The sequence below is a fragment of the Phocoena phocoena genome, chromosome 2, assembly GCF_963924675.1.
Source record: "Phocoena phocoena chromosome 2, mPhoPho1.1, whole genome shotgun sequence".
Classification (NCBI taxonomy): Eukaryota; Metazoa; Chordata; class Mammalia; order Artiodactyla; family Phocoenidae; genus Phocoena; species Phocoena phocoena.
In genome coordinates, this window is record NC_089220.1 from 10,005,548 (window position 1) to 10,023,158 (window position 17,611).

General features: G+C 37.8%; 1 protein-coding gene across 1 annotated transcript in view; it reads right to left on the minus strand.

The window, feature by feature from the left end:
- PPP4R4 (protein phosphatase 4 regulatory subunit 4) overlaps positions 1-17,611 on the minus strand; it is a 115,672-nt gene that overhangs the window by 44,372 nt on the left and 53,689 nt on the right. The window contains exons 4-7 of the mRNA XM_065872289.1: positions 7,359-7,506; positions 6,772-6,845; positions 4,180-4,286; positions 3,250-3,357 (exon numbers count right to left, since the gene is read on the minus strand). Of these exons, the coding sequence (XP_065728361.1) occupies positions 3,250-3,357; positions 4,180-4,286; positions 6,772-6,845; positions 7,359-7,506 (437 nt within the window). The remainder of the gene's footprint in view (positions 1-3,249; positions 3,358-4,179; positions 4,287-6,771; positions 6,846-7,358; positions 7,507-17,611) is intronic.

Below are 17,611 nucleotides of genomic sequence, written 5' to 3' on the forward strand. Positions count from 1 at the left end.
CTCCACAGCATGTGGCATCTTCCCAGACCAGGGCTCGAACCCGTGTCCCCTGCATTGGCAGGCGGATTCTTAACCACTGCGCCACCAGGGAAGTCCCAAGTTTATAGTTTTATATTTAGGTTTATTATAGATTTCAAGTTAGTCGTTGTGTACGGTGAGAGGTGAGAATCGATGTTCAAATTTTTTCTCTTATGAATATCCAGTTATCCCAGTATCATGTTTTGAAAAGATTTTCCTTTCCTCATTAAATTTCTTTGACACTCTATTGAAAAATCAATCCACCATAATCTGTTTCTGGATTCTCTCTTCTCTTCCACTGATACATGTCTATCCTTTTACCAAGATTACATTCTTTTGATTACTGTAGTTTTTATTATGTCTTGAAAACAGGTAATGCACAGTCTTTGTCATTTTTTTTTTTAGACTGCTTTGGTTCTTCTAGGTCACTTGCATTTTCATATAAATTTTAGAATCATTTTCTACAAAACAGCACAAGTTTGGTCGAGACTGCATTGAATTGCTAGATCAACTTGGGGAGAATTGACATTTTAACAATATTAACAATATTGAGTCTTCCAATTCATGAATATGGTATATATCTGTTTTTAAAAATTTCTCTCCACATTGTTTTATGGTTTTTCAGTGTATAGAGTTTTCAGTGTAGGTCTTGTACATTTTTTGTTAAAATAAATAAGTGGAATTGTAAAATTTCATTTAAAAATTTCATTCAAATTTTTAAATTTAAATTTTCTAACTATCTTTTGCTAGTATACAAAAACACAATTGATTTTTGTATGTTAACCTTGTATCCCGAAACATCCTTAAATCCATTTACTAGTTCTAATAGCTGTTTTGTAAATTACTGAAGATTTTCTATGTAAACAGCGATATCATCTACAAATAGAAAACATTTTACTTCTTCCTTTCAGATCTTTAGACCTTTTAGGTTTTTGTCTTCTTGCCTTATTTCAATGGCTAGAACCTCCAGTAAAGATTGAATAAAAGTGATGAAAACTATCCTTGCCAGCTGTTACCATAGGGGGACAGCATTCAATATCTACCATTAAGTATGATGTTAGCTGTAGGTTTTCCTTTCATACATGCCCTTTATCAGATTAAGGAAGTTTCCTTCATCCCTAGCTTCCTGAGAGTTTTTAATCATGAATGGATGCTGAATTTTGCCACCTATTGTAATGGGAGGATTTTCAGGTTATCTTGTTTAGTATATCACCATAATTAGAAGTCTGATCAACTTTTTCAAAAGTATGTTCTTTCTTTCCGATCTTAGGGCTGCATGTTCTTCCCCTCTAACACTGAAGGATCATTTTGTAGATCACAAGTCTGTTTTTCTTTTCTCTTTAGTCATCCCTATACAAGGAGAAATCTATTCAGCACACTTGTTTTCTTATGATGATTGTGTATGACCTCTTCATAATACTATTCACTATTAATCTGATAGTCTAAGAATTGTCCTCTTTGATCTTAAACTGGTGCACAATCCATAGTGGCTTTCCAGTGTTTTGCAGCTTTTATTTCATACGGATATGCTAGCTTGAGAAGAATCTCTTCATTTTGCTTCCCGATCATCTTACTAATAAATAATAGTGCTCACTTCTGGTTAAACTAAAATGGTCAGTAAATCTTCCCTTGCTAGCCACAGCAAACACAAAATTACAAACCCAATTCTGTTCTGTTCTTGGGCCTCTTCCTAGCACATCTCAATCCCAAATGCCTTAGGAACATTAACTCCCAGTGCAGTAGTATCAAACCAGTGCCAAGCTCTTAAGTTTTCTCTTCCTAATTCCTTTCACCTATCTCAGGGCCTCATCTAGCCTTGACTATAAGAAAATTTCTCTTGGTAACTATCAGATCTTAACAGTATTCCTAATTTTCAATGCTAAAAGAAAAAAGCCTGTGTACCTCTCTTTAGTTTTATGTATTTTTCAAAGGGAGAATAAAGAATATGAATCAGGTCTTAGTAATTTTCAGCCAGCATAACACAAAAGTCCTATAATTATGTCTTTAATAATATGTAAGAACTCAAAATTAAATAAATATTATATAACCAAGCATTCTAACTTAACAAGTGCATTCTAACTTAACAAGCTAGGTAGATTCATTCTAGTTTTACCTTTATAAATTAATCCTTAAGCAATAATCATACATTAATTTTCCGAAGACCCATCCACTGTGTCAAAATTTCAGTGACAAAAAAAAACAGAATACAAAAAGACAACAGCATATTCTCCTAATAGGTTCTGATCTTGGTTAAGAGGCACAGATCTGGACAAGACTGAATTAATTATGGTCCACAATGATCCAGAGTCAGCCTAGCCTTAGAAGACCTAACAGAAGGAAGGAAGTTGGTTCTGAGATCAAGGTTAAGGAACCGATTACTCTGTTGAAGTGTTCATCATCCACACAACACTTCAATCCTACTCAGCAAGGGTGGATGCAGGACAGAGGACACTACTCTACCCTCAACCTGTATGACATGCTAAAGTCTTTCTAAAGCCTTCAATATTGGCCCAGATTTTTTTTTTTAATTAGCAATTTTAATGGCAACAACCTTATTGTCCTTGCTTGTGAAACAAAGAACCAGGAGAAATCACTGCAATTTCTAGTAAAAATGAGAGGTTCCAAAGTTTTTTGTACCAATTTAGGATACTTGAAAATAAAAAAACTGTTTCCCAAGATGGTTTTTAGATAAAGTTCCCTTTAAAATCATACTTATACCTTGACATGAGATTAGTTTTTACAGGTGAAGAGAAGAGACTGCCCTATCCCTCTCCTTCCTGAGCTTCACACACTCAGAAGACAAGGAGACCTACAAAGCAGACACTGGAAGCGCAGAGCCGCACAGGAGACAGACTTCCACTGAGTAATTTCATCTGAAATGACCCAGTAATACAGCTGCCAGCTAAAAGATATGGTACAGCTATAGTCTGAGCATGGTATATCATATTCAAAGCACGGACAATTTTCCCTTCCTGGATCTAGGGGTTTGGAGTGATAAGTAAGTAACTAAGGTAAAAAGGAAAGAAATTAACATTAACCCACCATACTAAACATCTTCACTTTTATCTCTTTTAACATAAACACACCAGAAAGTACTTACTATGATCATTTTTAAAGATCATATAAAGTTTAGCCCTTTAAAAGCATGCTTTCGTGGAATACAGAACAGGATACACATGTCTGACAATCCAGAAATCAAACTGTGACAAAAGGAATTGAAAGTATACTTACCCAATGCCCTGAGCTATATTTTCTAATTGCCGACACATACAAGATCGAACTTCGTACTCTACATCTTGACAGAGTGATTTTACCAAGGGAAGAATTTCTCTTTTAATGCTTGGAGAGAGAGGAAAGAAACATGCAAATGGGTGAGTATTTTAGAATAATTAATATTTTCAAAAAATTATCCTCAAAATCTTAGCTTAATAATAACAAACATACCTTAATAAAGAACTTTATCATTTACAATGTATATTTACATATGTTATTACACTTGGATGCTAACAGCTACTTTTAAATTATGTATATGACTGAGTCTTTTTAAATAATGGTTAATTTGTAATTGGCAGCTAAAACATCTTAGCTACGATAAAAGGCAATAGGCAAGTGGACTGATTCTAGCAACCCTCAACCAAAATATTCGTCAATTTTATATCTTACTCTTGTGTCATAATTACACAACATTCCATTCTTTCCACTTGGTATTTATCATCTGGGCAGAGTGCAGCATGTAAATTGTAAACATTCTCTATAAAACCTCAAAGTAAGATAAATTATTCAAGAAAATGAATTCATAGCAATGATGGAAAAAAGCTGATGGAAAAAAGCAGAAATCTATCTCTATGTCAATGTTCACCAATTTTTGAAGTCTGTAAGATAATTTTATTTTATCCTCAAAACTACACAAGGTATGTGACAGAGATGACTAAGATGGCAAATAGAAAAAAAGTTACCCTTATTGATTTTGAAAGGCCATATCAAGAAGAAATGCACCTGAATAAGCAGACTCCCGAGAATTCTATATTCTGTAAATTTAAATCAGCTAAACTGTAAACAGTATGGAATAATACAAATCTAATATAATTATTAATAATATAGTCATTGTGCACTTTAAATCAATTTAATAAAGTAGACAAAAAATTATATACAAATACTCACGCAAGGGCATCAAATTTGTTGGTCAATTTTCCTAAAATTTTACAACTAACTAAACGAGACTGGACTGTTTGGGAAAGTTGTGCCTTGGAAACAAGTGGATTCAAAATCTAAAGAGAAAAGATTTAGAGAACAAATTCACAAAATTTTATATATTCTTGACACTAATGTCAGCTATTTTCTTCAAAGACTATTTTAGTGTTCTAAACGTTTTTATAGAATCTCAATTACATTTTGAGGTGCATGTTTGCTCATCGCCTGGATCTCATTTTATTTGCCTTCTTGGATTATTACGGTAAAGATGATGATAAATTATGCAATCAAAAACAATTAGGCACCGGGCTTCCCTGGTGGCGCAGTGGTTGAGAGTCTGCCTGCCAATGCAAGGGATGAGGGTTCGTGCCCTGGTCCGGGAAGATCCCACATGCCGCAGAGCGGCTAGGCCCGTGAGCCATGGCCGCTGAGCCTGCGCGTCCGGAGCCTGTGCTCCGCAACGGGAGAGGCCACAACAGTGAGAGGCCCACGTACAGCAAAAAAACAAACAAGCAAAAAAACAATTAGGCACCAAAAAAATTTAATTAAAGCTTATGGTGAATTCTCTAATGATCTGTTTGTGCATACAGTTGTGAAATATACATTTTTCAAAAGAAGAAAAGCAAGTTAATTATTAGATACCCTGAAATTTGTTTTTGTTCCATATAGATTAATTTTTACATTTGTCCTGAAGCAAGCAAAACATTATAACTTCAAAAAGATTCTATTAAGGTAATTCTGTCATTTGAATACAACAGCCCAACTCTGATACTGTATTGTGTATGTCCTGGGCACTCGAACTCAACAGCACGACAGACTGTAAAGAATTATGAAGATCAGACCCTGATTCTGGTCCCAGCTATTTAATTTGTCTAAGTAATCTTGCTATTTCTCATCCCAAGGTTTCTCATCTACTTAAAATGGAGATCAGGATACTAGGTGGTACTACGATCCCCCCAAGTTCTAACTATAAATTTAATCAAAGGGTCAACTTTTTTCCTCTCAACAGAGTAGCCAGAATTACTGAATGCATAATGATAAATATAATTTAAAAGTCAAAGATCTGAAATAAAAGGCATACTTAAAAATCACACGTTAAATAATATGCGACATTCTAGAGTAAAAACTGCATGCTACCGTGCACCACTAATCAAAAAGTATAAATATGTCAACATTACGTTCAATTTTTTTTTTTTTTTTTTGCGGTACGCCGCCCTCTCACTGTTGTGGCCTCTCCCATTGCGGAGCACAGGTTCCGGACGCGCAGGCTCAGCGGCCATGGCTCGCGGGCCCAGCTGCTCCTTGGCATGTGGGATCTTCCCGGACCAGGGCACGAACCTGTGTCCCCTGCATCGGCAGGCAGACTCTCAACCACTGCGCCACCAGGGAAGCCCTTATGTTCAATATTTAAATATGTGTAATCATCTAGATGTTTGGCATCATGTATACAAACACCCTTATAACTGGGTAGATCTTCCCATTTTCAAGCAAGTGTTTTGGCACTGAGCTAGGGCCATAATCTGTACGAGGGTAAAGAAGGGGCAACGACACTTAATGAAATCCACAGAGGACATTTTATTGACTGATAACTCTTTTTCAACAGGACATATTTGAAAGGAAATTCATATAGAAATAAGGTTCAAAGGATGAAAAATCATTCCTTTAAAGAATAAATTTCCTAATTTTCCTGTTCTCTCATCTGAATTTGCTAAAACTTTTAGAGAAGGGTCTGTTGAACAATATTGAACATTAAAAAGCAAACAACAAATTGGTAACATTATTTGCAACAAATATAACAAGGGATTGGCAACCCTGACAGATAAATAGCACATAAAAACAGTGATCAAAGGATATGATCAGACAATTCCAAAAGAACAGAGGTGAAATATAGTAATATATGAGAAAATATTCAACAGCATAATAACCAAAAAATGTCCAATGAAAATGTAATTCCATTTCTGGCCCATCAAATTTAACTGGAATGCTATTGCTGATGAAAGCCCAGGGAAACAGGCATTTTCTCACATTACTTAGTCAAGAGCCTTAAGAATATTAATGCCCTCTAACCTAGTAATTCCACTTTTTTGGAAGTTACAGTTAAGGAAATTATCTGAAAAACAGGAAAAGCTCCACAGAGATGTTCATTATTGCCCTATTTTGATAATAAAACACTGAAAACAGGCTTAAATGTTTAATAAGTAAAATATTTGTAGCTACTACCAAATGAGAAATATGAGAAAATCATAAGGAAAATAAAGCTAAGTGAAAAACAACCATATATAAATTCAATATGACCACTAACACAGCAAATAGCACCATATACAGGGGAAAAAATCTGAAATGAAAATACATCAGAATGTTAGAAGTAGCTAAGTACAGAACCATGATTTTTCTTCCTTCTATATTTTGTACTACCCAAATTTTCTGTAATGAATATGTGCTGCTTTCAGAGTAGGAAATAACTTTATTCTTTCTTGAAACACTGTTTCTATCAAAAATGAAAACAACAAAAACCTTAGAGTGACTTAAGTACTAGAATTTACAAAAAAAAAAAAGTATTACCTCATGCCTTAGGGTTTCTTTGGGCAATACTTCTATCACAGACAGAAGAGTTTCCAGCCATGCGTTGCTGACACCTGATTGACAAAGATAAAACATGCCAACTTAACTATCTCACTTACAAATTCAGTTTCAACTTAGCCACTAATATTTACAATAGTATTTAATAGTAAAATGGCAATAATTATTTTTATTACTATTATGAGAAGTTTCTCTATTTTTCTGTCTTAGCCAATATCTGGAAAACATTTGTATCTTTAAAAATAATACTGAGGGGCTATCTTTAACCCAAAGTGTGCATTTTTCTTGTACTACAATACTATAAGCATAAATGTTGTAAAAGAAACAAATCTAAGAAAAAAGTGTAAATCATAAGATGAACTAATGGGTCTTCAGGCTTCAAGGGCACTGAATTGTGCGGTTTTTGTACAAAAGTAGTCATCGCTATTTTTAGTCTCACCACTGATCAACTCTTAGGCAGCATAGTCTCATTCAGTTATGGTCATCGGCCTAACACAGTTCAAATAAGATCACGGTCACGTACAAGAAACAATAAGTACATATACGATTAAGCACGTCAGGCCCCTGACCTGCGTCCCTGTGCTCCAGATGCAGTAGAATGACTTGCAGGAAGGAGTGGGCATATGTATGAATCGACACTGATTCTTCCCGTAGAATGGTCAAAAATGATACCGCAGCTGTTAACTGCATTTCCACTCCTGCAACACGCAGGACCTCCTGTATAATCAGAAAGAGTGTGCTATTATATAGATGAGAAATCAGAAATTAGAATTTTTTAAAAATCCAAGCTCATAGAAACCAAACATAGTCATATTGTACAAAATAAGTATATATGACCTTTAAGGATATGTACTTCCTTTTATTACTTTAAGAAAACTATATTAATCTGCTCCTGATTAACTTATTAGACCACATAACGTTCATATCTATTGGGTTGGCCAAAAAGTTCATTCGGGGCTTTCTGTAACAGCATATATATATATTCAATATATATAATTTTTTTTTTGGCCACGCCACGTGGCATGTGGGATCTTAGTTACCCAACCAGGAATGGAACCGGCACCGCCTGTGTGGAAGCGCAGAGTTTAACAACTGAACCGCCAGGGAAGTCCCTGGACCACATAAAGTTTAAACGTCTCAGGAATTTATGAAATAACACTCCATTGTTTTACTGCATAAAAATTATAAAAAGTACATAAACATTTAGATAATAGAATAGTCATTTTTAATAGATCTCAATTTCTATTTTGCTCTTTGTATTGTACAGTTTTCCATTCCCACCTACAATAATGTCAAAGCTCAATCACGTGTTTTTATTACTTGTATTTCTGCTTCAAAAAATAAATATTATGCGTTCCACTATAAAAAAGGAATGCACTTGAGATTGTGCAAATGTATTTTCCCCTTTAAACAAGTGACAAGAACACAAATTACTACGAAGTAAACTGTATTTTTAAAAAGGAATTTTTTTAAATATAAGAATGTTTTTAAAAATTAATTATATTCATAGCCATCTCCACTCACCTTTTAAAGTCAAAGCCTACATTAGAATAGTTTAACACATCACAGAGTCAAAAAAAACCCCCTATCTTTCATATAAACCTCACCAGAGATATCACCTATACTTCTCCAGAAGACTGTGAGGGTGTGCATAATGCAAAGGCAGCTAAAGTCTTACTTTATTTAATCAATTGTGGCAACTACTGGAATTTCCCTTGTATGCCTATTTTATAACTAATAGAGTAAAGTTGGTAGAACAAGGTGGAACTTGCAACAATAAAACAAAGTTTCATATCTGTGATCTTAGGAAAATTGGTCTTTCTGTATTATTTCCTAATATATAAAATGTAAGTTATGGCTTCATCTTCTTAGAGATTTGATTGAAATCATTTAAATAGCACTTTTATGGCTTACCAACTTGTGCAAACTGAGCATTTACATAATGACCATTGTACATCCAACTGTCTCCTCTCCACTACCCTTGGATATCCGGTAGGAATCTCATCACCTGAACTGACCTCTCCCCAAAACCGGCTCTTCCTCCCACCTTCTGCTAAACAATCAATGACAACTCTGCCCTCCCAGCTTTCCACCCAGAAACTTCGGGGTCATCCTTAACTCCTCTCAGTCCCTGGCTTACCGTAATCAAATAACCAGTCAATCCTGATCCAAAATCTGACCACCTATCACCTCCACGGCTACCACTCTGATCCAAGCCACCATCATCTCCCGCCTGAATCACTCCAATAACCTGCTAACTAGTCCCTGATTCTATCACTGCCCCTCTACTACTTATTCTCTACAGCAGCCAGAGAGATTCTTTTTAAAAAGTCAGATCACGTCACTTTTCTGCTCAAAACTCTCCAGTGGCTTTCCAACGCACTCAAGGAAATGTCTAAACTTTTTCAATGACTTACAAAGATCTGTTCCCAATTCCCTCTTTTCCCAGATTTCCACATGGTTGCCTCCCTGATCTCTTTCAAGCCTCTATTCTAATGTCACCTTTTCAATGAGCCCTTCCCTGATGACCCTATTTTAAACAGAAAGCCACCCCCTTGCGCCAGCCCTCGCCATGACCCAACGGGTTTATCATCTCCATCGTCCAACATACAACAAGTCCCTCCGTTTATGGTCTACCTCCCACATCTAGAACATAAGCTTCATGACTGCACAATTTTTTGTCTGTTTTGTTCACCACCGAATCCCCAACTCCTACAGCACATGGCAGGCGTTCAGTAAGTAATTGCTGGATGACTGAATATCTCTTACCCTTTCACCTAAACTTTCTGCTCTTGACGCTCTCTCCCTTCACACACTTTTTCCACATCTCCTAAAAGGTGGCTTCAAGAGATTTTGAAGTGAGTCCTAAAGATTAGGGATTGGTAGAATTAGACACAAGGCAAAGCAAAAATGGATCACATAGAAATGCATTCTCAATTCTCTTTCTGGCAGGTCAATGAGGAGATATTCCTGCCATCTTCCACCCCAGTGTCTCTGCAACCGTGATTTAGACCATGTACCCAGAGTCCTTGATTCAGCGCGGTGGGACCACCGCCAGTCATCATGACATATATCATTCTACAGCAGAAGGAACAGACCCAGAGCTGTCAAGTATTTTGCTGAAGGCCAGCAAGCCTGTAACTGGCAACTCTAAGACTTAACCCTTTGTCAGCCTGATGCCGAAGCCAGGCAACAAATTCTTCTTCACAGACCCTGCACCTCCATTCACCATTTATTAAGGCGTGGCTTCCAACAACCTTAAGATCTGGCAGTGGCTTTATTGTGGCAGATGTTTACGTGGTGGGGTTAATTCCCAGAAAACTGATTCCATATTAGGGTGGCTGATTTTTGTGCTGTGCTTTGTTTAAAACTTTTGTATCATACACACAAATGTCATTTTACAAGTTTTTTCAATCACCAGTCAATTATGTATCTTAAGAGTTCCTAGCTGAAAAGAAAAGGAGAAGGAACGATAAGGCATAAAGCAGAGCAGCAACTGGTCTCTGAAATCAACCCTCCCACATCCCTCGGTTTTACTGTTTCCAAAACAAACATTTGTTCCACACTAACAATTCTGGATTTGGAAAACACTTTTAGAAGATTTGACGTGGCCAGGATACATCACTTACAGGTTTCAGAAGGCATAGCTTTTCTTTAGAAACAGAGAGTGCTTTGCAAAGAAATATTTAAATAAATTGTGAGGGCCACAGTGTGCATTCCAGTTCACATGAGTCTGTTGTTTTAAGTTCCAAGAGATGTAATTCTGCCCCTCTTAAAGTCATTAAAGTCCTGGGTTTTGTACGTATGCAAACTTTATGCAAAGGAAGAACATGAGAAGCTCTCCAACTTCATATCTTCTTACTGTATTACTTAGTCTTGACTGCCGCAGCAACATTTGCCCCAACTATTTTGCATTTAATTTTCGAAAAATCCTCAAGTCTTATCAGGATTTGGGTTTTTCTCTTGTTGTGCTGACTTCAACATCTGGGACTGTCCACTGTTAAGAAACCAGCACAGACTAAGAGATTTCATCACTGCTAAAATTCAACTGATTTCTAAACATAGTTTTCTGAAACAGAATACAATAAGAATTCGATACTTACCAGTTAGTGTTCTCCTCCACGGAGTCACACCCTCTGGACAAACATAGTGAGATCCATACTCTCTGGGTAAATAAGTGTGCATCCTCATGGACCTTGGAAGACACTGAAAAGTAAATTCCTCTATTGCTTAAGTGCATGCCTTAACGCCAGTTACCATTCCTCTTACGTACTATCGTATGGCTGGCATTCCAACTCGAATTCCTCAAAAATGAAATAAGACATTTTATAAATGAGTTAATGATACATTTCCGAATTTAAAAACCATTCCCACTCAAGGAAGGAAAATGTACTAGATGCTACGGTGTTTAAATTCATTCTTAAGTTAGCATGAATGGTGCAAGAAAGCATTTTGTAAAACAATGTAATGTCCTTGCAGAGAGGGAAACAGCTGTCGCCAAGAAACCCGCATTATAATGCATCAAGAAGATCTTTCTCTTTACAAAACACAACATAGAGAAGCCTAAGTAAATCACTGGCTTACTCCGAAAGAGCAAAGATTTTGGGTTCATGCATTTGGAAACTAAACTTATTAAATAAAACTGGTAAACATATCTACGATAAATAGTGCTGGTTAAAGGTAAAGGAATCCTAAAATTACAAAGTACCTTTGTATATTTTTAGAGATAACATCACTGGTTATTTTGAAATTAAATAATATGGATTTATATATTAAAATACTAAAAACCTAGGACATATAAAATATCTGGGGTTTTGAGGGTCATAAGTGTGGGAATTTTTAGTACCTAACACTAATAGTGAACAACTCTTTTCACTATAAAATTACACTATTTATAAAAGACTTTACAACTGAATTAAATATGAATAATTGGAACATGCCAACCCTAAAGTGCCTTTAACAATTAACTGTGGTATCTCGGCATCTCGCTCTCTTCCCTATCACTGACTGCCACGTTCCACACTTAAGTAAAGGGTGGAGAGAACTAGTTGAGAGCGCTGAAGATCAAAATCAGAGAGGGAAAATAAAGTGGAGGCAGTAGACAGGGATTAAAAGGGTGTGTTTTACCTTTCTTTGAATGTGTGTTTCAGTGATTAGCAAGGTTCATGAGGAGGTACACATAAAATATCCCAAAGATCTCTTTCCAAACAGGAAATATCAATACCAATAGTAACCATCATGTGACTACTGCAAACATGCAATGAAGTATCCAGCCATGCAAAGTCACAAGGACACCAGAAGAAATCAATGTATTTCAATACCACGGTTTTGAAACTGAACTTTGGGCTGGACGACCCAGCCAAGTCATTTTTACACATAATAAATTAGAATCATGGGTAATTTAGGCTTGAAATGTGAATAAAGTCATTTAAAACTTGCAAAGAAAGGATGTGCTTATCAAAGAAATAACTACTTAATGGACACAAGAGTTATAAATAACCATTTCAAATGATCCACTGTAGTCATATTTAATTAAACATCTTTTGAAAAAAATTAGAAACTGTTTTCGGGGGCGGGAGAGGCAGCACTGGAAAGAATGGCAAGTCTCTGTAAGCCAGTAACGCTTCCTTTCCTCTCTAGTCAGTCACAGTACTTTTCCCTTCTATCCTCATCTCCCTCTAATGTAGCCCAATGAAAATCTAATTCTGAAAATATAATTTTAATTTCATTCTCAACTATTTATTAAGTACCAACATCACACCAAGTATTCGGGGAAACTGGAGAAAAGTCAAAGACGTGGTTCCCTACCTTTGAGGGACTGCTATTGATTGTGTACATTCAAATATTGAACAAATAACCATTTAGTTACATTCAAGGCACTGTGCTAGGAGCTGGAGACTTAGCAATGAGCATGGCTAACAATGTACCTGTTCATCCTGTAATTAAAAGTGTGGTGGGCTTCCCTGGTGGCGCAGTGGTTGAGAGTCCGCCTGCCGATGCAGGGGACGCGGGTTCGTGCCCTGGTCCGGGAAGATCCCACATGCCAAGGAGCGGCTGGGCCCGTGAGCCATGGCCGCTGAGCCTGCACGTCCGGAGCCTGTGCTCCACAACGGGAGAGGCCACAACAGTGAGAGGCCCGCGTACGGGAAAAAAAACAAAACAAAACAAAAAAGTGTGGTAAAATCTAAGGATAAGAAGTACAAGGTGCCATAGAGCATCTGCTGGGTGAACTCCTCTGAGGAAAGGGGACCACTAAGAAGTGACAACTGACCTTGTGAAGAGAAAGAGATAACTAGACAAAAGCTAGGATAAAGGAAGGCAGGAAAGCAAGCAGAGTAGGAAGGCAAGCATTCCCAGCACTGAGGAGTGAGGAGGAGGTTGGTAGATTCCAGGAGCTGAGAGAAGGTCAGTGTGCCTGGAGCACAGAGCGAAGGGGGTGGGGCAGAGGCTAGTGAAGCAGACAGAGCCCAAATCACATAGGGCCTTAGATGCATTAAGCAACAGAATATTCAAATTGTAGTTTTAAATGCTTTGAAATAGCATGCTGATTATACAGTTGAAAAGGATTAGAAAGCAGGGAGGATGGAAAGGGAGGGAGGTAGTGGTTGAGGATCACTTGAACCCTCATAATAGCTTGGACTAGGGTGGAGGTAGTATTGCTGGAGAGAAGTGGGTGGATTCAATATTTAAAACATAAAATAAACAGGATTGTATAAACAAGTAGTAAAAGACAGGTAGTATCAAGGATGACTCACTCCCCACATCCCTGCTTGAAAGCCAGGTGGATAAGAAGGTTACCCATTAGGATAGGGGACTCTGGAGGGAGCCCAGATGTCTAGAGGAAATAGCAGGAGCTGGGTTCTGGACTCCCTAACTTTGAAGTGACATTGAGGCATCCGAGGAGAGAGTACAAACAGGGAATTGTATATACAGTTCTGATACTCTGAAAAGATCTGTTATAAATAAGAATTAATATAGAATAGATAAAATTTATATAGATGATATTTAAGCCAAGGGTGTGTGGATAAGATTGCCTACAGAGCAAATATAGACCAGAAGTGGAGATCTGCTACTGCAAAACAATTTCATCCCAATAAAAAAAAAAAAGGGTGTTGAAGAATTCAAAGTTTAAAAAAGATCCATCACGAGTGTTTTGGCATAATATTTAATTTTAGGTTCTGGACTATTCCTAACACATCATTAGAAAATAATCAATCGATCTGTGTAGGGGTAGAGGTGATGACAGGGTATATGCAGGTATATAAAAAGAAATTATTTGGCATTAATATTGTTCTGAGATTAAATTAAGAAGGAAAAAAAAAAGGAAAGGGAACTTCCTCTTTCAGTAACAGCAGAGTAGGTAATTCTAATCAGCTCTTCTGATGAGGATAATTTAAAAAGCCGGACAAAATATAAAAATCATCTGTACAAAGGCATATGGAAACTAACAAGGTAGTGGAAAAATTTCGCATCCAGGATCTAAGAGACAACGGAAACCCAGAAGGTTAAGCATGTAATTTGGGGCCTGGTTTTCCCCTGGAAGCATTTGCTGATTCTAGAAAACGCTCCTGAGGGGCTGAAAACTTAAGCAGCCTTTCTGACAGCCTTACAGAGGCACTGGTAAGCCCCCCGGGATAGGACAAGGATAATCCTAAAGTAGCCCAGAGATTGGTTCAAGATGGCAGAGTAGAAGGACATGCGCTCACTCCCTCTTGCGAGAGCACCGGAATGACAACTAACTGCTGAACAATCATCGACAGGAAGACACTGGAACTCACCAAAAGGATACCCACATCCACAGACAAAGGAGAAGCCGCAATGAGACAGTAGGAGGGGCGCAATCACAATAAAACCAAATCCCATAACTGCTGGGTGGGTGACTCACAGACTGGAGAACACTTAGACCACAGAGGTCCACCCACTGGAGTGAAGGTGCTGAGCCCCACGTCAGGCTTCCCAACCTGGGGGTCCAGCAACGGGAGGAGGGATTCCTAGAGAATCAGACTTTGAAGGCCAGTGGGATTTGATTGCAGGACTTCGATAGAACTGGGGGAAACACAGACTCCACTCTTGGAGGCACACACAAAGTAGTGTGCACGTCGGGACCCAGGGGAAGGAGCAGTGACCCCCACAGGAGACTGAACCAGACCTACCTGCTACTGTTGGAGGGTCTCCTGCAGAGGCAGGGGGTGGCTCTGGCTCACCGTGAGAACAAGGACACTGGCAGCAGAAGTTCTGGGAAGTACTGCTTGGCATGAGCCCTCCCAGAGTCCGCCATTAGCCCCACCAATGAGCCCAGGTAGGCTCCAGGGTTGGGTCGCCTCAGGCCAAACCACCAACAGGGAGGGAGCCCAGCCCCACCCAACAGCAGACAAGAAGATTAAAGGCTTACTGAGCCCTGCCCACCAGAGCAACACCCAGCTTTACCCACCACCAGTCCCTCCCATCAGGAAACTTGCACAGTCCCTCCCATCAGGAAACTTGCCTCATAGATAGCCTCATCCACCAGAGGGCAGAGAGCAGAAGCAAGAACTACAATCCTGCAGCCTGTGACACAAAAGCCACATTCACAGAAAGACAGAGAAGATGAAAAGGCAGAGGGCTATGTACCAGACGAAGGAACAAGACAAAAGCCCAGAAAAACAACTAAATGAAGTGGAGTTAGGCAACTTCCAGAAAAAGAATTCAGAATAATGATAGTGAAGATGATCCACGACCTTGGAAAAAGAATGGAGGCAAGATTGAGAAGATGCAAGAAATGTTTAACAAAGACCTAGAAGAATTAAAGAACAAACACCTCAAAGAATTAAAGAACAAACAAACAGAGATGAACAATACAATAACTGAAATGAAAAATACACTAGAAGGAATCAGTAGCAGAATAACTGAGGCAGAAGAATGGATAAGTGACTTGGAAGACAGAATGGTGGAATTCACTGCCACAGAACAGAATAATGAAAAAAGAATGAAAAGAAATGAAGACAACCTAAGAGACCTCTGGGACAACATTAAACACAACAACATTCGCATTATAGGGGTCCCAGAAGGAGAAGAGAGAGAGAAAGGACCTGAGAAAATATTTGAAGAGATTATAGTCGAAAACTTCCCTAACATGGGAAAAGAAATAGCCACCCGAGTCCAGGAATCGCAGAGAGCCCCAGGCACGATAAACCCAAGGAGAAACATGCCAAGACACCTAGTAATCAAACTAACAAAAATTAAAGACAAAGAAGAGTTATTGAATGCAACAAGGGAAAAATGACAAATAACATACAAGGGAACTCTCATAACATTAACAGCTGATTTCTCAGCAGGAACTCTACAAGCCAGAAGGGAGTGGCACCATATATTTAAAGTGATGAAAGGAAAGACCTACAACCAAGGTTACTCTACCCGGCAAGTATCTCATTCAGATTCAATGGAGAAATCAAAAGCTTTACAGGCAGGCAAAAGCTAAGGGAATTCAGCACCACCAAAGCAGCTCTATAACAAATGCTAAAGGAACTTCTCTAAGTGGGAAACACAAGGGAAGAAAAGGACCTACAAAATCAAACCCGTAACAATTAAGAAAATGGTAAGTAACATACATATCAATAGTTACCCTAAACGTGAATGGATTAAATGCTCCAACCAAAAGTCACAGTCTCGCTGAATGGATACAAAAACAGATCCACATATATGCTGTTTACAATAGACCCACTTCAGACCTAGGAACACATACTGACTGAAAGCGAGGGGATGGAAAAGATATTCCTTGCAAATGTAAATCAAAAGAAAGCTGGAGTAGCAATACTCATATCAGATAAAATAGACTTTAAAATAAAGAATGCTACAAGAGACAAGGAAGGACACTACATAATGATCAAGGGATCAATCCAAGAATAAGACATAACAATTATAAACATATATGCACCCAACACAGGAGCACCTCAATACATAAGGCAACTACTAACAGCTATAAAACAGGAAATCGACAGTAACACAGTAATAGTGGGGGACTTTAACACCTCACTTACACCAATGGACAGATCATCCAGACAGAAAATTAATAAGGAAACACAAGCTTTAAATGGCACGATAGACCAGATAGATTTAATTGATATTTATAGGACATTCCATTCAAAACCAGCAGATTACACTTCCTTCTCAAGGGCACATGGAACATTCTCCAGGACTGATCACATCTGGGGTCACAAATCAAGCCACAGTAAATTTAAGAAAATTGAAATCATATCAAGCAACTTTTGTGACCACAAGGCTATGAGATTAGAAGTCAATTACAGGGAAAATAAATGTAAAAAACATAAACACATGAAAGCTAAACAATATGAACTAAATAACCAAGAGATCACTGAAGAAATCAAAGAGGAAATCAAAAAATACCTAGAGACAAATTACAACGAAAACACGACAATCCAAAACCTATGGGATACGGCAAAAGCAGTTGTAAGAGGGAAGCTTATAGCAATACAAGCCTACCTCAAGAAACAACAAACATCTCAAATAAACAATCTAACCTTACACCTAAAGAAACTAGACAAAGAAGAACAAACAAAACCCAAAGTTACTAGAAGGAAAGAAATCATAAAGATCAGAGCAGAAATAAATGAAATAGAAACAAAGAAAACAATAGCAAAGATCAATAAAACTAAAAGCTGGTTCGTTGAGAAGATAAACAGAATTGATAAACCATTAGCCACACTCATCAAGAAAAAAAAGGGAGAGGACTCAAATCAATAAAATTAAAAATGAAAAAGGAAAAGTTACAACAGACACCACAGAAATACAAAGCATGCTAAGAGACTACTACAAGCAACTCTAT